Raw genomic sequence first — 24,477 nt, 5'->3', positions numbered from 1 at the left:
TTGTTGTGATGGAAGGTGTGTGAGTGTATGTATGTATCACCCTCTTGTTGTGATGGAAGGTGTGTGAGTGTATGTATGTATCACTCTCTTGTTGTGATGGAAGGTGTGTGAGTGTATGTATGTATCACTCTCTTGTTGTGATGGAAGGTGTGTGAGTGTATGTATGTGTCACCCTCTTGTTGTGATGGAAGGTGTGTGAGTGTATGTATCACTCTCTTGTTGTGATGGAAGGTGTGTGAGTGTATGTATGTATCACTCTCTTGTTGTGATGGAAGGTGTGTGAGTGTATGTATGTATCACTCTCTTGTTGTGATGGAAGGTGTGTGAGTGTATGTATGTATCACTCTCTTGTTGTGATGGAAGGTGTGTGAGTGTATGTATGTATCACTCTCTTGTTGTGATGGAAGGTGTGTGAGTGTATGTATGTATCACCCTCTTGTTGTGATGGAAGGTGTGTGAGTATATGTATGTATCACTCTCTTGTTGTGATGGAAGGTGTGTGAGTGTATGTATGTGTCACCCTCTTGTTGTGATGGAAGGTGTGTGAGTGTATGTATGTATCACTCTCTTGTTGTGATGGAAGGTGTGTGAGTGTATGTATGTGTCACCCTCTTGTTGTGATGGAAGGTGTGTGAGTGTATGTATCACTCTCTTGTTGTGATGGAAGGTGTGTGAGTGTATGTATGTATCACTCTCTTGTTGTGATGGAAGGTGTGTGAGTGTATGTATGTATCACCCTCTTGTTGTGATGGAAGGTGTGTGAGTGTATGTATGTATCACCCTCTTGTTGTGATGGAAGGTGTGTGAGTGTATGTATGTATCACTCTCTTGTTGTGATGGAAGGTGTGTGAGTGTATGTATGTATCACCCTCTTGTTGTGATGGAAGGTGTGTGAGTGTATGTATGTATCACCCTCTTGTTGTGATGGAAGGTGTGTGAGTGTATGTATGTATCACCCTCTTGTTGTGATGGAAGGTGTGTGAGTGTATGTATGTGTCACCCTCTTGTTGTGATGGAAGGTGTGTGAGTGTATGTATGTGTCACTCTCTTGTTGTGATGGAAGGTGTGTGAGTGTATGTATCACTCTCTTGTTGTGATGGAAGGTGTGTGAGTGTATGTATGTATCACCCTCTTGTTGTGATGGAAGGTGTGTGAGTGTATGTATGTGTCACTCTCTTGTTGTGATGGAAGGTGTGTGAGTGTATGTATGTATCACTCTCTTGTTGTGATGGAAGGTGTGTGAGTGTATGTATCACCCTCTTGTTGTGATGGAAGGTGTGTGAGTGTATGTATGTATCACTCTCTTGTTGTGATGGAAGGTGTGTGAGTGTATGTATGTATCACCCTCTTGTTGTGATGGAAGGTGTGTGAGTGTATGTATGTGTCACTCTCTTGTTGTGATGGAAGGTGTGTGAGTGTATGTATGTGTCACTCTCTTGTTGTGATGGAAGGTGTGTGAGTGTATGTATGTATCACTCTCTTGTTGTGATGGAAGGTGTGTGAGTGTATGTATGTGTCACTCTCTTGTTGTGATGGAAGGTGTGTGAGTGTATGTATGTATCACTCTCTTGTTGTGATGGAAGGTGTGTGAGTGTATGTATGTATCACTCTCTTGTTGTGATGGAAGGTGTGTGAGTGTATGTATGTATCACTCTCTTGTTGTGATGGAAGGTGTGTGAGTGTATGTATGTATCACCCTCTTGTTGTGATGGAAGGTGTGTGAGTGTATGTATGTATCACTCTCTTGTTGTGATGGAAGGTGTGTGAGTGTATGTATGTGTCACCCTCTTGTTGTGATGGAAGGTGTGTGAGTGTATGTATGTATCACTCTCTTGTTGTGATGGAAGGTGTGTGAGTGTATGTATGTGTCACCCTCTTGTTGTGATGGAAGGTGTGTGAGTGTATGTATCACTCTCTTGTTGTGATGGAAGGTGTGTGAGTGTATGTATGTATCACTCTCTTGTTGTGATGGAAGGTGTGTGAGTGTATGTATGTGTCATCCACTTGTTGCAAAAATAAATACTAATAATTTTAAAACGCTCACTTTGTTTGTGGTGTGTCTCTTGCTCCTCCGGCTGCTCCACACTGCTCCCACTGAGGCCATGAGCTGCACCCCATACTGTCCAGTCAGAGGAGTCAGAAACTCCAACACACGCTGCCTCAGGATCTACACACACACACACACACACACACGTACCATCTGAGTGACACACAAATTCACATGCAGTACAAATCAAATCAAATTTTACGTCACATACACATGGTTAGCAGATGTTAATGCGAGTGTAGCGAAATGCTTGTGCTTCTAGTTCCGACAATGCAGTAATAATCCAACAAGTAATCTAACTAACAATTTTAAAAAAAAACTACTGTCTTGAAAAACTACTGTCTTGTTGTGATGGGAGGTGTGTGTATGTATGTGTCACCCTCTTGTTGTGATGGAAGGTGTGTGTATGTGATGTGATGGAAGGTGTGTGTGTACATATCATAGCACTACTTACTTCCCATACAAACACACTCCCACGCAAACATAAACACAGGCATACCTTGGAGCTCCTGAAGTAGACGGATGTGGAGGGGTGTCTGGTGGTCTGGGCGGAGTCTGAGCCCCTCCTCTGGGACTCCTCTCTCTTGACCACACCCCACAGCAGAGCCATACTACTGAGCATGTGTGGCAGCTCCTTGATCACAGCATTGCGTGCGTTCCGGACATCTGCAGGGTCACAGGCCACCAGGGACTGAGAGGGACAGATGGAAACATGAAACAATTGTTTTCTGCATTCAACTCTGTGTGTCTGAGTGGGTAGCAGAGTGATCCACCTACATGTTGCCAAATCAGTAGCGTGTGTGTGCGCGCGCGCGACTCACCTTCTTGTTGTCCAGTAGACAGTGGTGAGTGAGTGTGGTCAGTCCCTCCAGTAGGGTGAGAGGGTAATCAGGAGCAACGTTCTCCTTCCTGCTACTCTGTGTAGCCTTCCCCCCGTCGTGATCGTACTGTTTGACCAGCTCATCCAGGTTCCTGCAGATCTGGGTGATGAGCGGAGCAACGATGATGCCCAGCGAGCGCCCGAGGTAGGGCAGAGACGAGCACAGCAGAGCCACCCAGTGGGGGTGCATGGCATAGCCGTACTGCGGCTGCAGAGCCCGGGCTGCAGCAGACACAAACATCCCCTGGGCTGTGATGGGCTGGGTCTGGACATACTGAGCTGCCTTGATGGACTGTTGGAACAGAACCCCTGTCTGCCATTCCTGCTTCATGGCTGAGGAGGCAGGGGTAGCTACAGGTGTGTCACGGGGCTCATCGGGGTGCGGGGTTGAACCAGACCCCCCTGGCCACACGTAGTACTCCAGGACGATGAGGGCCTGTAGGAGCTTGAGCAGCTCCATCTGTAAGGGGTATTGCTCCTGCCCCCCTTCCCCTCCAAGATTCACCAGGCTCTCCTCAGACAGGCCCACCTGTTCATCGAACAGATTCAGACCCCCCAAGGCAGAGTCCTTCTCCACCCCTTTCTGGCTGATGTACATGGAGGCTGAGAGGGTGAGAAGGGCGTACTGCTGCACCTTACACCTAGCCAGCAGCTTGCGGATGGCCTCTGGGCCGACCCCAGCCTCCTGCAGGGTGGAGCTGTCCCTCTGACCCCACACCACACACCCCAGCTGCGTCACCAGGCGGGTCAGCACCCCCACGCTCTTCACCTGGACCTCCCTGTTCCCCTGCAGCTCCCTGGGACCCAGGGTGAGGTAGGACGGGTAGTGGGAATGTAGGAACCTCAGGCACAGCGATACCAGCAGCTCGATGAGCAGGGAAGGGGGAATGGAGGGCGAGGAGGTGGGCGAGAGCAGGCGTCCATGGAAGCCTCTTCCGTCCTGGGCCTGCTGGTGGCGCTGGAGAAGGTTGGAGACCAGGTTGAGGTGGGCGGCTGAGCTGGTGTCCAAGGAGGTGGAGGAGAGGGCGTCCACTAGAGGGCGCTGTGCGCTGCTCCTCAACAGACTGTCCAACAGGGCCAGGCCGTGGAGCAGGCGGGGCCAGCCGCCGGGCATAGAGTACAGCAGAACATGGCGGAACAGAGAGTCAATGACTTCACGCTTCTCACGCTCCTGTTTGAGGAGACGCGACTGAGCCATGGCTTCACGCTCCAGGTCATCCTCCTCACTCGACAGCGAATCGGACACCTGCGTGTGTTCCGATTCCACCCTCCTCAGGCAGCTGACCACACCTCCTTCCTCTACGCTACAACCGTAAGTGGCGGAGCTGGAGTTCTCTGTGGAGACCTGGGCACCACTGGTGTCAGCTGACTCGGTGTGTTCGCTCTCTTCCTCCTCCTCTTCCTCCAGCTCGTCTTCCCCCTCTGTGGCTTCGCTCTCACTGCAAGACACCCCCGTGGAGTCAGCCGCTGGATTGGTCGTCTCTGGGTCACGCTCTAGCTCCCCCCACAGGGCCTCCCGGTCCACCAGGATCATGTGACCCAGTGTACCCTCATCTGGTTGGGTGCTGGTTGCCATGGCGCCCGTGGAGCCCTTGGTGGTGCTTCGACTTCTGCTGTTTAAATCTTTCAGATTACCTACAGAGAGAAAGAGGTCTACCAAAACATATACACACTAGGAGAGTAACATCCCTAAACACTCCAACAATCACCACTTAACACTCCAGAACACACACAAAACACACGCACGTACCTGCGGTGAGGTTCTGTTTGACACTCTGGATGGTGCAGCGCTGGGTGGAGGGGTGGAGCAGCAGCAGCAGAACAGGCTCCAGGATGCGGACTACGTCCTGCAGGGAGAGAGCCCTGACCAGCCAGCACTGGGCTGCAGCACTCACAGAACCATCTGGGCTGTTCAGACAGTCCACCACCACGCACAGAGACCTGGGACAGAGATACACAGAGTCAGTCATAGGGAGATGAGGGACAGACATGCAATCTTAAATAGTGCTCAGACCAGACAGACACACAGACAAAGAGTCCATCTCAGTGATCTGAGGAAAGCAGAACAGGTTCACTACAGTAGTACAGTTGTGGCCTAAAGTTGAGAATGACACAAATATACATTTTCATCAAGTTTGCTGCTTCAGTGTCTTCAGATATTTTTGTCAAGATGTTACTATGGAATATTGAAGTATAATTACAAGCATTTCATAAGTGTCAAAGCCTTTTATTGACAATTACATGAAGTTGATGCCAAGAGTCAATATTTGCAGTGTTAACCCTTCTTTTCAAGAGCTCTGCAATCCACCCTGGCATGCTGTCAATCAACTTCGGGCCACACTGATGGCAGCCCATTCTTGCATAATCATAATCAGAGTTTGTCAGAATTTGTGGGTTCTCAATGGGATTAAGGTCTAGGGAGTTTCCTGGCCATGGACCCAAAATATCGATGTTTTGTTCCCCAAGGCACTTAGTTATCACTTTTGCCTTATGGCAAGGTGCTCTATCATGCTGGAAAAGGCATTGTTCGTCACCAAACTGTTCTTGGATGGTTGGGGGAAGTTGCTCTCGGAGGATGTGTTGGTACCATTCTTTATTCATGGCTGTGTTCTTAGGCAAAATTGTGAGTGAGCCCACTCCCTTGGCTGAGAAGCAACCCCACACATGAATGGTCTCAGGATGCTTTTCTGTTGGTGTTAGAGGAATTCTAAATTCCTATATGTTTTGTAGCCAAAACCAAATTCGCACTCTCTCTATTTCATTAATGAGTCGTAAATTCATTAATTATGCATGAAATAGATCGAGACCAGTCTTAAAAGTCAGGTAACAGCGTTTATTGCAAGAGAGTACTGAAGCAAAATACAAAGAACCTTACATTTTAAAGAGACAACATAAAATGACATCATCGGTTTCTCACACCCTCTCCTATCCACACAATAGCGCAGTGTCTTCAGTTCTGGAGATCTTCTTCTACTCCCCTCATAAAACAAACATTCCAATCTGTCTAAAAGACATCTTCTCCTCCACTAATGGAACATCAAAGACCATTCTTATCTGTCTGAAAAGATATATCATCCCTCTCCCTTAAACTTCCCGCAAGGTACAGACAATTAATTTGTTTTACTTACATTTTCAGTAACAGCTTAACCAAGAACCCATACATTTCATACCATAACATAATAGCATTAGAATAAATGGTTTTAATTGAAATGTATACATTATTAATCATTTCAACTATAATTTCCTCCAACAGTTGGCATGACACAGGACTAATGGTAGCGCTCACCTTGTCTTCTCCGGACAAGCTTTTTTCCCAGATGCCCCAAACAATCGAAAAGGGGATTCATCAGAGAAAATGAATTTACCCCAGTCCTCAGCAGTCCAATCCCTGTTCCTTTTGCAGAATATCAGTCTGTCCCTGATGTTTTTCCTGGAGAGAAGTGGCTTCATTGCTGCTCATCTTGACACCAGGCCATCCCTCAAAAGGTCTTCGCCTCACTATGCGTGCAGATGCACTCACACCTGCCTGCTGCCATTCCTGAGCAATTTCTGTACAGGTGGTTCCCCGATCCCGCAGCTGAATCAACTTCAGGAGACGGACCTCGCGCTTGCTGGACTTTCTTGGGCGCACTGAAGCCTTCTTCACAACAATTGAACCGCTCTCCTTGAAGTTCTGATGATCCGATAAATGGTTGATTTAGGTGCAATCTTACCAGCAACAATATCCTTGCCTGTGAAGCCCTTTTTGTGCAAAGCAATGATGACGGCACATGTTTCCTTGCAGGTAACCATGGTTGACAGAAGAAGAACAATGATTCCAAGCACCACCCTCTTTTTGAAGCTTCCAGTCTGTTATTCGAACTCAATCAGCATGACAGAGTGATCTCCAGCCTTGTCCTCGTCAACACTCACACCTGTGTTAATGAGAGAATCACTGACATGATGTCAGCTGGTCCTTTTGTGGCAGGGCTGAAACGCAGTGGAAATGTTTTTTGGGGATTCAGCTCATTTGCATGGCAAAGAGGGAATTTGAAATTAATTGCAATCATCTGATCACTCTTTATAACATTCTGGAGTATATGCAAACTGCCAGCATACAAACTGAGGCAGCAAACTTTGTGAAAATTAATATGTGTGTCATTCTCAAAACTTTTGGCCACGACTGTAGAGTCACGAAACAGAATACACTGGGGACCACAGCACAAACTGCTGTTGGATCCAGAGACCAACCACTGACCATACTTCAAGCTCTGTACTCACCGGTCAAACGAGCGGTTCAAAGACATGGTCCGGTTTGACTGGTTCTCCCTGGTCAGGTGCCACAGCACTGAGAACCTATGTAGGGCCTCCAATCGTACAGCCTGATGGAATACACAAAAAACATACAGTGGGGAGAACAAGTATTTGATAACCTGAAAATCGGCAGTGTTTCCTCCTTACAAAGCATGTAGAGGTCTGTCATTTTTCATCATAGGTACACTTCAACTGTGAGAGACGGAATCTAAAGCAAAAATCCAGAAAATCACATTGTATGATTTTTAAGTAATTCATTTGCATTTTATTGCATGACATAAGTATTTGATACATCAGAAAATCAGAACTTAATATTTGGTACAGAAACCTTTGGTTTGCAATTACAGAGATCATACGTTTCCTGTAGTTCTTGACCAGGTTTGCACACACTGCAGCAGGGATTTTGGCCCACTCCTCCATACAGACCTTCTCCAGATCCTTCAGGTTTGGGGCTGTCGCTGGACAATACGGACTTTCAGCTCCCTCCAAAGATTTTCTATTGGGTTCAGGTCTGGAGACTGGCTAGGCCACTCCAGGACTTTGAGATGCTTCTTACAGAGCCACTCCTTAGTTGCCCTGGCTGTGTGTTTCGGGTTGTTGTCATGCTGGAAGACCCAGCCATGAACCATCTTCAATGCTCTTACTGAGGGAAGGAGGTTGTTGGCCAAGATCTCGCGATACATGGCCCCATCCATCCTCCCCTCAATAAGGTGCAGTCGCAGAAAAGCATCCCCAAAGAATTATGTTTACACCTCCATGCTTCACGGTTGGGATGGTGATCTTGGGGCTGTACTCCATCCTTCTTCTTCCTCCAAACACGGCAGGTGGAGTTTAGACCAAAAAGCTTTATTTTTGTCTCATCAGACCACATGACCTTCTCTCATTCCTCCTCTGGATCATCCAGATGGTCACTGGCAAACTTCAGACGGGCCTGGACATGCGCTGGCTTGAGCAGGGGGACTTTGCGTTTGCTACAGGATTTTAATACATGACTGCGTAGTGTGTTACTAATGGTTTTCTTTGAGACTGTGGTCCTAGCTCTCTTCAGGTCATTGACCAGGTCCTGCCGTGTAGTTCTGGGCTGATCCCTCACCTTCCTCATGATCATTGATGCCCCACGGGGTGAGATCTTGCATGGAGCCCCAGACCGAGGGTGATTGGCCGTCATCTTGAACTTCTTCCATTTTCTAATAATTGCGCCAACAGTTGTTGCCTTCTCACCAAGCTGCTTGCCTATTGTCCTGTAGCCCATCCCAGCCTTGTGCAGGTCTACAATTTTATCCCTGATGTCCTTACACAGCTCTCTGGTCTTGGCCATTGTGGAGAGGTTGGAGTCTGTTTGATTGAGTGTGTGGACAGGTGCAGTTAATACAGGTAATGAGTGGAGAACAGGAGGGCTTCTTAAAGAAAAACTAACAGGTCTGTGAGAGCCGGAATTCTTACTGGTTGGTAGGTGATCAAATACTTATGTCATGCAATAAAATGAAAATGAATTACTTAAAAATCATACAATGTGATTTTCTGGATTTTTGTTTTAGATTCCGTCTCTCACAGTTGAAGTGTACCTATGATAAAAATTACAGACCTCTACATGCTTTGTAGTAGGAAAACCTGCAAAATCGGCAGTGTATCAAATACTTGTTCTCCCCACTGTAACTGACATGTTAGTTAAACACAGAGGATGACTTACTGTTTGTTTTATCACATGAGTTTAGGCTGGAGTATTTGTTCATATGTTAGGTGGCTATATGTAAAACCTCAGTGCTGTTTAAATGCGTTAGGTGTATTGGATGGCTCTTTGCTGTAGGCGTCTAGTGTCTTGATATTACAGTAGAATCTTGTTAGTGTGTGTATGTGTTCTGTACCTTATCTCTGTGCAGTAAAGCCTGGCAGACGATGTCCTCACAGATGGATGCGGACGGGGCCAGGCAGTGGAGCCGATAGAAGAGCGCCACACAGGAGGTGTGCTGCTCTCGACGCTCCACATCCAGCTGACCCCACAGCACCTGGGCCACCCGCTGCATGGGATCAGAAAGATGAAAGGTGAAATGTTAGAGGTGATGATGATCGGTGTTCATTTGAATCAACTTAACGCAGCAGCATCAGATTACTAATGATCCTGATTTGGTTAGGTAATAGGCAGCAGAAATGAAAAAAGTGATGATGCTGTTGGACATAGAGTTACAGATGACACATTCACTAAGGAAATGTACACATTTCATCATATTATAGAGTAACACGTCAGACCAGCTAGGACTACTCATTATGTTCCCTCTTTATGTAGCAGTAATACAAGCCCCCTGCCATGGTAGACCATGATTTCCTGACCTGGTAGAAATCTGTACTCTGCTCGATGGCGCTGAGCAGGCCTGGGTAGATGGGGGGTACAGTGACCATCTGCAGCCGTCCGCTCAGGGGGTTGGCGTTGCTGGCCTGGTAGCGCCTGGTCTTGTCCTGGATGACCAGGGCCAGGGACTGGGAGTGGTTGATGAGCTCCAGAAGAGAGGACACAGCCGTGTGCTGCACCTGGTAGTCCCTCGACAGGCAACACAGGGTCATCAAGGACCTCAGCCACAAAGGCAGGCAGCCCACGTCACTATCTGAAGAGAAAAAAACAAAACAATATTTTGGTTACTTCCCATTCAATGAGTTCAAATTAGTCAAGATCATGAAAGCATATCAGTATACTGACTTGAACCAACATAAAGTGGTCAATTCAGCCCTGTTAGTAAGCCATGTTAGGAGTAGGAGTACACACTAAAGCTTAAGCTTTTCATTTGAATAGACAAACCAGCACTCCAGTAAACCTTTTGGTTAAGAGTAGAGTTGTAGAGTTATACAAATTCCCCTATGTGGACTCAATTGTGTGAGTCTGACATGCAAGACTACTGGTTGGCTAACTAACTACAGTAAGTTTGTGTAGAGCTGTATAGACTGACCTGTATGGGTAAACAACCATTATTGTGTAAAAGTGTATACTGTCACCTGTATGGTGGAACATGTCGCTGTAGAGCACCTGGCTCTCCTCCTCACTCAGGTACAGGGGGAAGGTGGTACACTCCAACAGCAGGTGGCATGCTGCCGTGAATGCCTGGCGGCACTCCTCTGAAATCTCCGCCCTGCCCCGGGGCATGTACCCTGCCCCCCAGTCCACCCCTCCTCCCGTGCCCACTCGCCCTTTCTTCTTCTCTGTAGGTGGGACAGGGAGGTCTGGGACAGGGGGGTCCGAGATAGAGCGTGGTTTGTGTTTGTTGGGGGTGAAGAGCTCGGCTAGCTTGTCTTTGATCTGGGTCGTGGTGATCTGAGGGCCCTCCTGGAACGAGGTTTTCCCACCAGGGGAGAGGGCAGCGGGGTCCGGCTGTACAGCCTCCTCCTGCCCCCTGACGTCCTCCACCTGAACCAGCAGGTACCTGGGAGGGGAGAGGAGGGAGAGAGAGATGGGGAGAGAGAGAGAGTTGATCAAGTCGTTTTGATTGATGCATGTTGTGCTTGATGACTGTGTGTTACATGTTTTCCAGATGTGATCATGTTCTCTACCAGGTGGTTATGAAGGTCAGTATATCCAGCAGACACTGGGTCATGGTCTCCACATTGCCCCCCTTCCTCCACACACCCTGGCACTCTTTCACGATCCCCACCCCCTCGGGGCTCAGTCCCACCCCTGGTAAGAGGTGCAGTTCCGAGGGTGAGGCGCTGATGCCCAATCCGCTGTCTTCAGACCGAAGGAGTGGGAAGGGGCTTTCTCCCTCTACCGGGCCAGTCTCCTGCTCCACAACCCCATTCAGCTCTTCCTCTGGTTCTGCGTTGTCATGATTAACGTTGACCCGACTGCCCTCTTCCCCCTCCTCGACCCTTTCCTTCTCCATATCCTGCATCTAAGGGGAGAAAATGTATGATCCCACCAGAATACCACCAATGAGGGAGTGGGTAGTATGACCTTAAAAGGACAGTTAAAGAACTGTTTCCTTGTCCTTCAACTCAAAAAATATTTTCTAATTTTCCCCCTAAAATTTTAGAGAAATCCAATCGTGATCCAGTATCTGACTGAAAGAAGCTAAAGATCAGTGTAAGCTGTGTTTATGTGACAGACAGACAGGCCAGTGTTACAGCTGGACTTCAGACCTTGTTTATATCTGCAGGGAGAGTGAAATTAGAAGATTGGTTGGCCTGTGTAGTCTGGATCTACCATCAAGACAAGAGGAGTACAGTACATGAGAGACAGCCTGACAAGGGGCTAACCCTGCCAGGAATGTTATCCATCAGTCAGACAGGTCACCTACCAGACAGTTCATCCTGAGAGCATGACCATTCTTAAGTACCTCAGTAGTGCTGCATCCCTAACTCCCATTTTCCTTCTACTCTCCATACGCATGCCAGTTTCTCTGAACCACTGCACACACTCACACAGCCACTGACCGGAACAAATTGTAAGCTCTCCTCCTGTGTCGGTGACTTCACTTTCTGTGACTGTGACTCTGACTCCACCTCCATGTCCATATAAGTCACGGGCATCTGGATCTTACTGAGCACCTTGAAGCAGGTGCGCAGGCCCTGTGTGAGCTCCGATAGGTCCAGACAGGTCATGTGGGTACGGAGTGCATGCAGCATGCGGCCAAGCATCTGGGGCAGGAACTGAGACTGGATGTCAGCATGGAGCTCCTATTGGACCAGACCAATCAGATAGGGTTAGAGAGAGCAAGAAAGAGAGGGAAAGAGAGAGAAAGAGGAAAAATAGATAGAAGCATGTGTGTGTGTGTGTACCAGAGGGATGACATCCAGTAGGAAAATGATGAGAGTGGAGATCTCTGTGACAGAGGGAGCAGGAGAGTCACTGTGATACTGCAGAGGGGGTGGCGGCAGGTCAGCTGGGTCGCTATGGAGACAGAGACACAGAGAGAGATCAGCTAAACAACATAAAAGACATTTGAGTTGGAGAAAGATGCTTTATAACAGCAAAGCTACAGTGACTATTCCAGAGGAGGTACAGTAGGTGCTAGTAGAGGCGTTACCTACCTGAGGCAGGTGCAGAAGTGGCAGGTAATGTAGTCCCACAGGAACTCACTGTTCATGGAGCTCACCAGCATGTTCACCGTCTTTATGATTTCTGATGCATTCTTGTTCTCTTTTATTTTACTGCACAGACAACACAGGCAGTCACTATCATGTCGATCTCTTTTTAGGAAACTTCCCAATAAATATCATTCATCTATATTAGTTCATTCTCCACTCGTCCCATCCTCTCACCTGGCTAGCTGGTTGCCTGTCAGGCCAGTGCTGGTGATAGACTCCTCCCCCAACATCTCTCTGCAGTAGCTGTAGAATGCTCTCACCACCTCCAATAACACACTGCCCACTATCAGAGGACCTGAGAGAGACCACCATCATTATAATCACATACTGTCCACTATCAGAGGACCTGAGAGAGAACAGCATCATTATCATCATACACTGTCCACTATCAGAGGACCTGAGAGAGACAACCATCATCATCACACACTGCCCACTATCAGAGGACCTGAGAGAGAACAGCATCATTATCATCATCATTATCACAAACTGCCCACTACCAGAGGACCTGATTGAGACCACCATCATCATAATCATCAAACTGCACACTATCAGAGGACCTGAGAGTGACCGCTATCCTCACACACTGCCCACTATGAGGACCTGAGAGAGACCACCATCATCAACCTCATTATCATCACACAATGCCCACTACCAGAGGACCTGAGAGAGACCTCAATCATCATCACACACTGCCCACTACCAGAGGACCTGAGAGAGACCACCATCATTATCACACACTGCCCAATATCAGAGGACCTGAGAGAGACCACCATCATCATCACACACTGCCCACTACCAGAGGACCTGAGAGAGACCAGCATCATTATCATAAACTGCCCACTATCAGAGGACCTGAGAGAGACCACCATCATCACACACTGCCCACTATCAGAGGCCCTGAGAGAGATGAACATCATCACCACTACACCCTACTTACCAGCAGAGGGCTTAAGACAGCTGGAGAGAGTGAGAAGGGGAGGGGAGGGGTGGGAGAGATGAGGCCTGAAGTAGGGGAGGTGTGTGTTTACCTATCTCTGGCTTATCTATAAGGCTGATGATGACGCGGAAGGGTCGTAGATAACCAATCACGCTCTCCGGGTCCGCCTCCACATCCTTCTGATTCAAGATGCTGATCAAAGCCTAAGGACAGAGACACAGAGGACACACACGGTTACACCACTGGGTATTTACTGAATTCAAGTTCACCTTGTTTTCATGGTTTCATATTAAAATGAATGACTTGCATTTAAGGGCAGGTGCTTTAAGTCCTTCATGAGGTTTAATAATCTGTAACAATATGATTTATATACTGCCACTGATCAACAGTAGTGTTAGCTAGTGTGTCCAACCTGCACTAAGAGTTCCCTGGAGTGGGTGTTGAAGTAGAAGGCTGTGTGTTCTTCCATGGAGATGAAGAGGTCAGGGTCTGCAGCAACCATACCCCCCTTAATATCTGTGCCTGGGGAACAGCAACACACACGGATACAGTTATTCACATATAATATCAAGGCATACATTTTATTCTCTGAAAGGAGAGATGCAAACAATTGAGGCTACATGGATAAATGTATTAGGTAGACCTTAACGACATTAGCTAAAACTACATTTATTAGCTACATAGTGAAGTATATTCAGGCCTACTGCTAGACTACAACTCAAAGCCATAACTTCATTTTGTGTATGTGTGTGTGTGAACATGGCCGTGGTGCATGTCTATCCACACTAGACTACCTAGCAGCCAGGCGTAGAGGCGTCTGTTGAGGGACATGTCTCTGCGGAGCAGCGTGAGGGAAGCAGCAGACACCACTCTGATCGTGTCCTCCCTAGTCATAGGAATACTGCCTTGGGTTGGGTCCTGAGGTAATAAACAGGGACAGTTACACATGGGGCACAGGGAAAGGGGAGAGGATGAAGATAGAGGCAAAGAAGGAAGAGTTGGAAGAGGAGATGAAAGAGGATTAAGGGAAGAGCAGGACAGAGTATACAAGGAGGAGGAGGTGAGGAGGAAGAGGAGAGGAGGAGGTGTGAAGGAGGTGAGAGAGGAGAAAAAGGAATAGGAGGAGGTGGTGGTGGAGGAAGAGGAGGTAAACCTCTAACCTCTGAGAAAAACATTGACGCTTGCAAGGACACGGTGACTGAGTTCATCGGGAAGTGTACAGGGGATGTTATTCCAATGGTGACTATTAAAACCTACCCAAACCAGAAACCGTGGATAGATAGCAGCATTCGCACAAAACCGAAAGCGCAAACGACCGCATTTAACCATGGCAAGGTGACTGGGAATATACAAAGTGTAGTTATTCCCTCTGTAATGCAAACAAACATGTAAAATGTCAGTACAGAGACAAAGTGGAGTCGCAATTCAGTGGCTCATACAAGACTTATGTGGCAGGGTCTACAGACAATCACGAAAAGTGAAAACCAGACACCGACGTCTTGCTCCGAGACAAGCTAAACACCTTCTTTGCCCTCTTTGAGGAGAACACAGTGCCACCGAAGCGGCCGGCTCTCAAGGACTGTGGGCTCCCGTTCTCCGTGGCCGACGTGAGTAAGACATTTAAACGTGTTAACCCTTGCAAGGCCCAGACGGCATTCCTAGCCGCGTCCTAAGAGCATGTGCAGAACAGCTAGCTGTAGTGTTTACTGACATATTCAATCTCTCCCTATCAAAGTCTGCTGTCCCCACTTGCTTCAAGATGTCTACCATTGTTCATGTACCCAACAAAGCAAAGGTAACTGAACTAAATGACTATCGCCCTGTAGCACTCACTTCTGTCATCATGACCTCTACCTTACCTGACACCCTAGACCCTCGTCAATTTGCATACCGCCCCAATAGATCCACAGACGATGCAATTTCCATTGTGCTGCACACTGCCCTATCTCATCTGGACAAGAGGAATACCTACGTCAGAATGCTGTTGATTGACTATAGCTCAGCCTTCAACACCATAGTACCCTCCAAGCTCATCGTTAAGCTCAGGGCCCTGTGTCTGAACCCCGCTGTATGCAACTTGGTACTGGACATCCAGAAGGGCTGCCTCCAGGTGGCGAAGGTAGGAAACAACAACTCCACTTCGATGATCATCAACACAGGGGCCCCACGTGGGTGCGTGCTCAGCCCATTCCTGTACTCCCTGTTCACCCATAACTGCATGGCCATTCACACCTCCAACTCAATCATCAAGTTTTCAGTCGACACAACAGTAGTAGATACCAACAATGACGAGACAGCCTACAGGGAGGAGGTGAGGGACCTGGCAGGGTGGGGCCAGGAAAATAACCTCTCACTCAACGTCTACAATACAAAGAAACTGATCGTGGACTTCAGGAAACAGCATGCCCTTATACACATCGACGGGACAGCAATCGAGAAGGTGGAAGGAAAGCTTCAAGTTCCTCGGTGTACACATCACTCACAATCTGAAATGGTCCACCCACACGTAGACAGTGTTGTGAAGAAGGCGCAACAGTGCCTCTTCAACCTCAGGAGGCTGAAGAAATTCGGCTTGGCCCCTAAAACCCTCACAAACTTTTACAGATGCACAATTGAGAGCATCCTGTTGGGCTGTATCACCGCCTGGTAAGTCAACTGCACCACCCAACCACAGAGCTCTCCAGAGGGTGGTACTGTCTGCACAACGCATCACCGGGGGCACACTGCCTGCCCTCCAGGACACCTACAGCACCTGATGTCACAGGTAGGCCAAAAAGATCAAAGGACATCAACCACCCGAGCCGCGGCCTGTTCACCCTGCTACCATCAAGAAGGCGAGGTCAGTACAGGTACATCAAAGCTGGGACCGAGAGACAAAAAAACTGCTTCTATCTCAAGGCCATCAGACTGTTAAATAGCCATCACTAGCCAGGTCCCACCCGGCTACTCATCCCTACAACCTTACGATGGGTGCTGCCCTATATACATTGAATTACTGGCCACTTTAAATAATAGAAGACTATTCACTTAAATAATGTTTACATACTGCTTTACGCATATCATACAGTGGCAAGAAAAAGTATGTGAACCCTTTGGAATTACCTGGATTTCTGCATGCATTTGTCATAAAATGTGATCTGATCTTCATCTAAGTCACAGCAACAGACAAACACAGTCGGCTTAAACTAATAACGCACAAACAATTATACGTTTTCATGTCTTTATTGAACAGACTGTGTAAACATTCACAGTGCAGGGTGGAAAAACTACATGAACCCTTGGATTTAATAACTGTTTGACCCTCCTTTTTGCAGCAATAACCTCAACCAAACATTTTCTGTAATTGCGGATCAGACCTGCACAACGGTCAGGAGGAATTTAGAAAAAATCCTCTTTACAAACTGTATCAGTTCAGCAATATTCTTGGGATGTCTGGTGTGAACCGGTCTTTTGAGGTCATACCACAGCATCTCAAATCGGTTTGAGGTCAGGAACCTGACTTGGCCACTCCAGAAGGCGTATTTTCGTCTGTTGAAGCCATTCGGTTGTTGATTTACTTCTGTGTTTTTTTTGTCGTTGTCCTGTTGTATCACCCAACTTCTGTTGAGCTTCACTTGGTGGACAGATAGCCTAACATTCTCCTGCAAAATGTCTTGATAAACTTGGGAATTCATTTTTCCGTCGATGATAGCAAGCTGTCCAGACCCTAAGCAAAGCAGCCCCAAACCACGATGCTCCCTCCACAATAACATTTGCTAAATATGTGTATGTGACCAATAAAATTTTATTTTAACGTTACTTACCAGGCAGGTGGCCAAGGAGAAGAAGAAGAGCAGGATCTCCAGCATGTTCCTCTGCACCAGAACATTTGAGTCCTGCAGAGACAGACACAACGCCTTCACCTGGGAGAGAGAGAGACAGACAGACAAACAGGTTATCCAACATGGCCAACACAACCCTACACTCGCTCACACTAACACACAATAACTCACCACCAGGCGGTTGTCATAGCCCAGCATGCGTGTTTGCTGGTGCGGGGGGGTTAAGCGGTCAAAGTGTGTGACGATGAAGAGAGAGGCGGGCAACCGGACTAGAGGGCTGACCAACACACTGCCCCACAGAGCCCCATAGAACACCTGCTGGCCCACCAACATAGACAGTCTCAGTAGCAATGCATCCGTCCTGGAGAGTGGGGAGAGGGGGAAGAGGATTCGTAATATCATGAAATTATCTATGCAAAAGAAAATACACTGAGTGGGCCTCCCGGGAGGCAGTGGTTAAGGGCGCTGTACTGCAGCGCCAGCTGTGACACCAGAGACTCTGGGTTCGCGCCCAGGCTCTGTCGTAACCGGCCACGACCAGGAGGTCCGTGGGGCGACGCACAATTGGCCTAGCGTCGTCCGGGTTAGGGAGGGTTTGGCCAGTAGGGATATCCTTGTCTCATCGCGCACCAGCAACTCCTGTGGCGGGCCGGGCACAGTGCGCGCTAACCAAGGTTGCCAGGTGCACGGTGTTTCCTCCGAGACATTGGTGCGGCTGGCTTCCGGGTTGGATGCGCGCTGTGTTAAGAAGCAGTGCGGCTTGGTTGGGTTGTGTATCGGAGGACACATGACTTTCAACCTTCGTCTCTCCCGAGCCCGTACGGGAGTTGTAGCGATGAGACAAAACAATTGGATACCACGAAATTGGGGAGAAAAAGGGGTAAAAAAAAAAACTAAAATAGAAAATACACAGAGTGTACAAACCATTAGGAACACCTAATATTGAGTTTCACTTTTTTTTCCGTCAGAACAGCCTCAATTCATCGAGGCATGGATTCTACAAGGTGTCGAAAGCGTTCCACAGGGATGCTGGCCCATGCTTGACTCCAATGCTTCCCACAGTTGTGTCAAGTTGGCTGCATGTCCTTTGGTCCATTCTTTATACACAGAAGAAAATGTTGAGCGTGGAAAACCCAGCAGTGTTGCAGTTCTCAAACTGGTGCACCTGGCAACTATTATCATACCCCGTTCAAAGGCACTTCAATCTTTTGTCTTGCCCATTCACCCTTAATGGCACACATACACAATCCATGTCTCAATTGTGTCAAGGCTTTCCTCTTCATCTACACTGATTAAAGTGGAATTAACAAGTGACATCAATAAGGGATCATAGCTTTCACCTGGTCAGTCTATGTCATGTTTTGTACACTCAGTGTATATTGCAATATATATTGCAATTTTGCAGGTGTGTGTGCGTGCGCGTACCTGTCATAAACCTCAGCCCCCTCCTCCAGGCCAGGCAGTAGTCCAGTGATGAAGGCCTGTAGGCTGGGCAGTAGGGCCCTCTGTAGGGGGAGGTAGTAGCGCTCATACAGCGTCAACAGGGCTGGCTTCACTGCCATTGCAGCATGGCCCAGCAACGGGAACAGCCCAGAGCTAACACACACACAAAGATAGAGATCAATACAACACATTAACTTACACACACATCAGTACAGGAGAATACATGTCTTTTTTTACACCTTTATTTAAATAGGCAAGTCAGTTAAGAACACATTCTTATTTTCAATGACGGCCTAGGAATGGTGGGTTAACTGCCTTGTTCAGGGGCAGAATGACAGATTTTTACCTCGTCAGCTCGGGGATTCAATCTTGCAACCTTACAATTAACTAGTCAACGCTTTAACCACCTGCCTCACATTGCCTGTTACGCGAATGCAGTAAGAAGCCACGGTAAGTTTCTAGCTAGCATTAAACTTCTTATAAACAATCAATCAATCATAATCACTAGTTAACTACACATGGTTGATGATATTACATCAGTACAGGAGAACACACAATCCATTAACACGTGGACAGGTCAACAGGCCTACAACACCTCAGGACAGACAATACAGACGGACGGACACATCCTATGGGTTAGCATGAGTCCTACACCTGTAGATGAAGAGGTCCTTGGCCAGCCATTTGGTGCCGATGATCTTGAAGATGACCTCATAGGTCTCCAGGGCCTTGATGTGCACTCCGCTGGGCAGGGCCGGGTGCAGACACTGGGCCAGACGCTTCCCAATGATTAGCCTCTTGGGCAGCAGAGAGTAGCGCAGGTTACTCTGCAGGGCCTGGGGAGGGAGGATTAGAGAGAGGGAGAGAGGTGATGAAGGGGGGTAACTACCTGGTACCAAATGGTGCTTGTGGTGGTAGTTAGTGGTGTGTGTTGTAATGAATACCAAAGAAAAAAACAATTCATGGGTAATTATTGTGTATCTAATATGTAATTTGTCTGGGCTATTGACAAAAAAATAGGTCATGCAGTACTGACACTGTCAACATAACCAAATAGATGAGCAGGAACTGGAAGTGTTGCTTTGTTTACATGACATATTAAAGTGGCCTGAAGGGATCCTCACTCATTCTCACATAGCCCCTAGACACACACAGATCAACACACACTGGCATTCTACCATAACACTCTGAAGCAAACATCCTTCTTGCTAAGTGTGTCACAAGCAGTGACCTACTAGTGTCCAAAGTCCCCTAGGGTGGAACAAGAGACAGAGTTAGGCCATGTATTCTGGGTAGAGGTCGACCGATTATGATTTTTCAACGCCGATACCGATTATTGGAGGTCCAAAAAAAACCGATACCGATTAAAATCAGCCGATTCTTTTATTTGTAATAATGACAATTACAAGAAATCTGAATGAACACCTATTTTAACTTAATATAATACATCAATAAAATCAATTTAGCCTCAAGTAAATAATGAAACATGTTCAATTTGGTTTAAATAATGCAAAAACAAAGTGTTGGAGAAGAAAGTAAAAGTGCAATATGTGCCATGTAAGTTCCTTGCTCAGAACATGAGAACATATGAAAGCTGGTGGTTCCTTTCAAGATGAACTTCAATATTACCAGGTAAGAGGTTTTAGGTTGTAGTTAATATAGTATTTATAGGACTATTTCTCTCTGTACCATTTGTATTTCATTAACCTTTGACGATTGGATGTACGAGATTGCTGCTGCCTACCATCGCTCAGTCAGACTGCTCTATCAAATCATAAGACTTAATTATAACATAATAACACACAGAAATACGAGCCTTAGGTCATTAATATGGTCGAATCTGGAAACTATCATTTCGAAAGCAAAGCGTTTATTATTTCAGTGAAATACGGAACCGTTACGTATTTTATCTAACAGGTGGCATCCCTAAGTCTAAATATTGAATCTTATGAATATTCAGACATGAATCATAAATTCAGACATTAATCTTTTTTTGACAATTTTGGTCTGCCTGGTAACATTCATGAGCTTGGGTCCCAGGAAAACACTGAACTTCTCATTTTGGTCCCAGGCTGAAAACGTTTAAGAACCCCTGGTCTAGAGTGGCTTCATGTCTGAATATATTGTACCAGCCATGTCAACCGTACCTTGTTGAGTTTACCCAGAGAGGAGATGAGGTCGGCCCATTCACTGGATGACTCAAAGTTCCGCAGGGCCTTCTCGATGACTGCCGCGTAACTACGGTAACGGTAGTCATTCTGCAGCTCCTGCTCCTCGGGATCCATAATGCCTGACTCACGTCCCAGCATGCTCAGCGTGTGTCTGAGGAAAGGGGGAGGAGAACGGGAAACAGAGAGGAGATGGGGCGACAGAACAGATATTTGTTGTCAGACATCAATCCCTACATCAGGGTCATGTCCACAAGGCTCAAATTGGAAGAAAACAGAGTGAAAAGTGGAGCCTGGTACTAGCCTACATGTACCTGAAATTGAATTGTTTTGATACGGTGTCCCCTAATGAACACAACCCAGATTTCTGTTTGTAACATTGAGCTATGTTGCAGAGGGTTTTCTCCTGCACACACAAATTGATATGGTCACAGTGACACATGCGGTCACACACATGCGCACACACACAGGAATCACAATGAGCTCATTCATGATTGGGTCTGCTCTGTGCTGGTCTGCCTGACCTGGCTTGAATTTTGAAAATAGTCTAACAGACAACTGGAATTTAGGACACAGGGCAACTCATTCCTGTTGAACACATCTACACATGCTCCCAGAGGAACAAACATCAGTGCCCCTATTCACAAAGTGTCTCAGCGTAGAAGTGCTGATCTAGGATGAGTTTTACCTTTTAAAGACAGAATCCGCAGTAGTGGGAAACATCGCCATTTGCAGCCACACCACCGTTGTTATTGTTTTTGTTGCCGAGCTGAGGAGCATCGAGCAGAATGGTAAAAAAAATCATATCCAGTTCTCTATCACGCGTGGCTGTTTCACCATTAAGGATCAATAAGATGGGAGCACACTTACTCAGATGATTTGTTACATGCGTAGAATACAACAGTGAAATCGTTACTTACAAGCCCTTAAACAACACAGTTAAGAAAAATCTGTGTTAAGTAAAAAAGAAGAAATAAAAGTAACAAATAATTAAAGAGCAGCAGTAAAATAACAATAGCGAGGCTATATACTGTGGGTACCGATACAGAGTCAATGTGCGGGGGCACCGGTTAGTCGAGGTAATATGTACATGTAGGTAGAGTGCGGTAGCAGAGAGAACCGTCTATGACTAGGGTGGCTGGAGTCTGAGAATTTTTAGGGCCTTCCTCTGACACTGCCTGGTATAGAGGTGGCAGGAAGCTTGGCCCCAGTGATGTACTGGGCTGCAAGCACTACCCTCTGTAGTGCCTTGCGGTCGGAGGCCGGGCAGTTGCCATACCAGGCAGTGATGCAACCATGCTCTCGATGGTGCAGCTGTAGAACCTTTTGAGGATCTGAAGACCCATGCCAAATCTTTTCAGTCTCCTGAGGGGGAATAGGTTTTGCCGTGCCCTCTTCACAACTGTCTTAGTGTGCATGGACCATGGTAGCTTATTGGTGATGTGGACACCAAGGAACTTGAAGCTCTCAACCTGCTCCACTACAACCCTGTCATGAGAATGGGGCATGCTCGGTCCTCCTTTTCCTGTAGTCCACAATCACCTCCTTTGTCTTGATCACATTGAAGGAGAGGTTGTTATCCTGGTACCACACGGCCAGGTCTCCGACCTCTTTCCTATAGGCTGTCTCGTCGTTGTCAGTGATCAGGCCTACCATTGTTGTGTCATCAGCAAACTTAATGATGGTGTTGGAGTCATGCCTGGCCATGCAGTCATGAGAGAACAGGGAGTACAAGAGGGGACTGAGCACGCACCCAAGGGGCCCCCGTGTTGAGGATCAGCGTGGCGGATGTGTTGTTACCAACCCCTAACCACCTGGTGGCAGCCCGTCAGGAAGTCCAGGATCCAGTTGCAGAGGGAGGTTTTTAGTCCCAGGGTCCTTAGCTTAGTGATGAGCTTTGAGAGCACTATGGTGTTGAACACTGAGCTGTCGTCAATGAATAGCGTTCTCACATAGGTGTTCCTTTTGTCCAGGTGGGCCAGGGCAGTGCGGAGTGCAAAAGTGATTGCATCACCTGTTGATCTGTTGGGGTGGTATGCAAATTAGAGTGGGTCTAGGGTTTCTGGGATAATTGTGTTGATGTGGGCCATGACCAGCCTTTCAAAGCACTTCATGGCTACAGATGTGAGTGGTACGGGTCGGTAGTCATTTAGGAAGGTTACCTTAGAGTTCTTGGGCACAGGGACTATGGTAGTCTGCTTGAAACATGTTGGTATTACAGACTCAGACAGGGAGAGGTTGAAAATGTCAGTGGAGACACTTGCCAGTTGATCAGTGCATGCTCAGAGTACACGTCCTGGTAATCCGTCTGGCCCTGCAGCCTTGTGAATGTTGACCTGTTTAAAAGTACTACACGCTCAAGGTACTAAACGATATCATAACCACCATCGATAAAAGACAGTACTGTGCAGCCGTCTTCATCGACCTTGCCAAGGCTTTCGACTCTGTCAATCACCATATTCTTATCGGCAGACTCAGTAGCCTCGGTTTTTCGGATGACTGCCTTGCCTGGTTCACCAATTACTTTGCAGACAGAGTTCAGTGTGTCAAATCGGAGGGCATGCTGTCCGGTCCTCTGGCAGTCTCTATGGGGGTGCCACAGGGTTCAATCCTCGGGCCAACTCTTTTCTCTGTATATATCAATGATGTTGCTCTTGCTGCGGGCGATTCCCTGATCCACCTCTACGCAGACGACACCATTCTATATACTTCCGGCCCGTCCTTGGACACTGTGCTAACTAACCTCCAAACGAGCTTCAATGCCATACAACACTCCTTCCGTGGCCTCCAACTGCTCTTAAACGCTAGTAAAACCAAATGCATGCTTTTCAACCGTTCACTGCCTGCACCCGCACGCCTGACCAGCATCACCACCCTGGATGGTTCCGACCTTGAATATGTGGACATCTATAAGTACCTAGGTGTCTGGCTAGACTGTAAACTCTCCTTCCAGACTCATATCAAACATCTCCAATCGAAAATCAAATCTAGAGTCGGCTTTCTATTCCGCAACAAAGCCTCCTTCACTCACGCCGCCAAACTTACCCTAGTAAAACTGACTATCCTACCAATACTCGACTTCGGCGATGTCATCTACAAAATTGCTTCCAACACTCTACTCAGCAAACTGGATGCAGTTTATCACAGTGCCATCCGTTTTGTCACTAAAGCACCTTATACCACCCACCACTGCGACTTGTATGCTCTAGTCGGCTGGCCCGAGCTACATATTCGTCGCCAGACCCACTGGCTCCAGGTCATCTACAAGTCCATGCTAGGTAAAGCTCCGCCTTATCTCAGTTCACTGGTCACGATGGCAACACCCATCCGTAGCACTCGCTCCAGCAGGTGTATCTCACTGATCATCCCTAAAGCCAACACCTCATTTGGCCGCCTTTCGTTCCAGTTCTCTGCTGCCTGTGACTGGAACGAATTGCAAAAAATAAAAATAATAAAAATAATAATAAAAAATATATAAAAATAAATAAAAACATTTTTTAAATAAAATAAAAATTCACTTAAATTGGAGACTTTTATCTCCCTCACCAACTTCAAACATCTGCTATCTGAGCAGCTAACCGATCGCTGCAGCTGTACATAGTCTATCAGTAAATAGCCCACCCATTTTTACCTACCTCATCCCCATACTGTTTTTATTTATTTACTTCTCTGCTCTTTTGCACACCAATATCTCTACCTGTACATGACCATCTGATCATTTATCACTCCAGTGTTAATCTGCAAAATTGTAATTATTCGCCTACCTCCTCATGCCTTTTGCACACAATGTATATAGACTCCCCTTTTTTTCTACTGTG

At 47.1% G+C, this 24,477-nt stretch overlaps 1 protein-coding gene across 3 annotated transcripts in view; it reads right to left on the bottom strand.

Moving 5' to 3' along the window:
* LOC109869596 (protein dopey-2-like) overlaps positions 1-24,477 on the bottom strand; it is a 67,603-nt gene that overhangs the window by 27,132 nt on the left and 15,994 nt on the right. For 2 of the 3 annotated variants that reach the window (XM_031799486.1, XM_031799482.1), the window contains 21 exons: positions 20,639-20,813; positions 19,146-19,327; positions 18,474-18,644; positions 17,220-17,409; positions 17,031-17,129; positions 14,022-14,145; positions 13,640-13,749; positions 13,319-13,430; positions 12,465-12,585; positions 12,234-12,353; positions 11,982-12,093; positions 11,625-11,879; positions 10,758-11,095; positions 10,206-10,630; positions 9,549-9,820; positions 9,086-9,238; positions 7,188-7,288; positions 4,678-4,868; positions 2,869-4,562; positions 2,547-2,738; positions 2,045-2,167 (listed from right to left, as the gene is read on the bottom strand). In XM_031799486.1, coding sequence (XP_031655346.1) covers positions 2,045-2,167; positions 2,547-2,738; positions 2,869-4,562; positions 4,678-4,868; positions 7,188-7,288; positions 9,086-9,238; positions 9,549-9,820; positions 10,206-10,630; positions 10,758-11,095; positions 11,625-11,879; positions 11,982-12,093; positions 12,234-12,353; positions 12,465-12,585; positions 13,319-13,430; positions 13,640-13,749; positions 14,022-14,145; positions 17,031-17,129; positions 17,220-17,409; positions 18,474-18,644; positions 19,146-19,327; positions 20,639-20,800 — 5,247 coding nt within the window. In that variant the 5' untranslated portion in view covers positions 20,801-20,813. The remainder of the gene's footprint in view (positions 1-2,044; positions 2,168-2,546; positions 2,739-2,868; positions 4,563-4,677; positions 4,869-7,187; positions 7,289-9,085; positions 9,239-9,548; positions 9,821-10,205; positions 10,631-10,757; positions 11,096-11,624; positions 11,880-11,981; positions 12,094-12,233; positions 12,354-12,464; positions 12,586-13,318; positions 13,431-13,639; positions 13,750-14,021; positions 14,146-17,030; positions 17,130-17,219; positions 17,410-18,473; positions 18,645-19,145; positions 19,328-20,638; positions 20,814-24,477) is intronic. The other variant, XM_031799492.1, reaches the window with a different exon arrangement.

The sequence above is a fragment of the Oncorhynchus kisutch genome, linkage group LG2 (assembly GCF_002021735.2).
Source record: "Oncorhynchus kisutch isolate 150728-3 linkage group LG2, Okis_V2, whole genome shotgun sequence".
In the NCBI taxonomy this organism is placed as follows: Eukaryota; Metazoa; Chordata; class Actinopteri; order Salmoniformes; family Salmonidae; genus Oncorhynchus; species Oncorhynchus kisutch.
The sequence above is the reverse complement of the archived record's forward strand: the minus strand, read 5'-3'. Positions and strand labels throughout refer to the sequence as shown.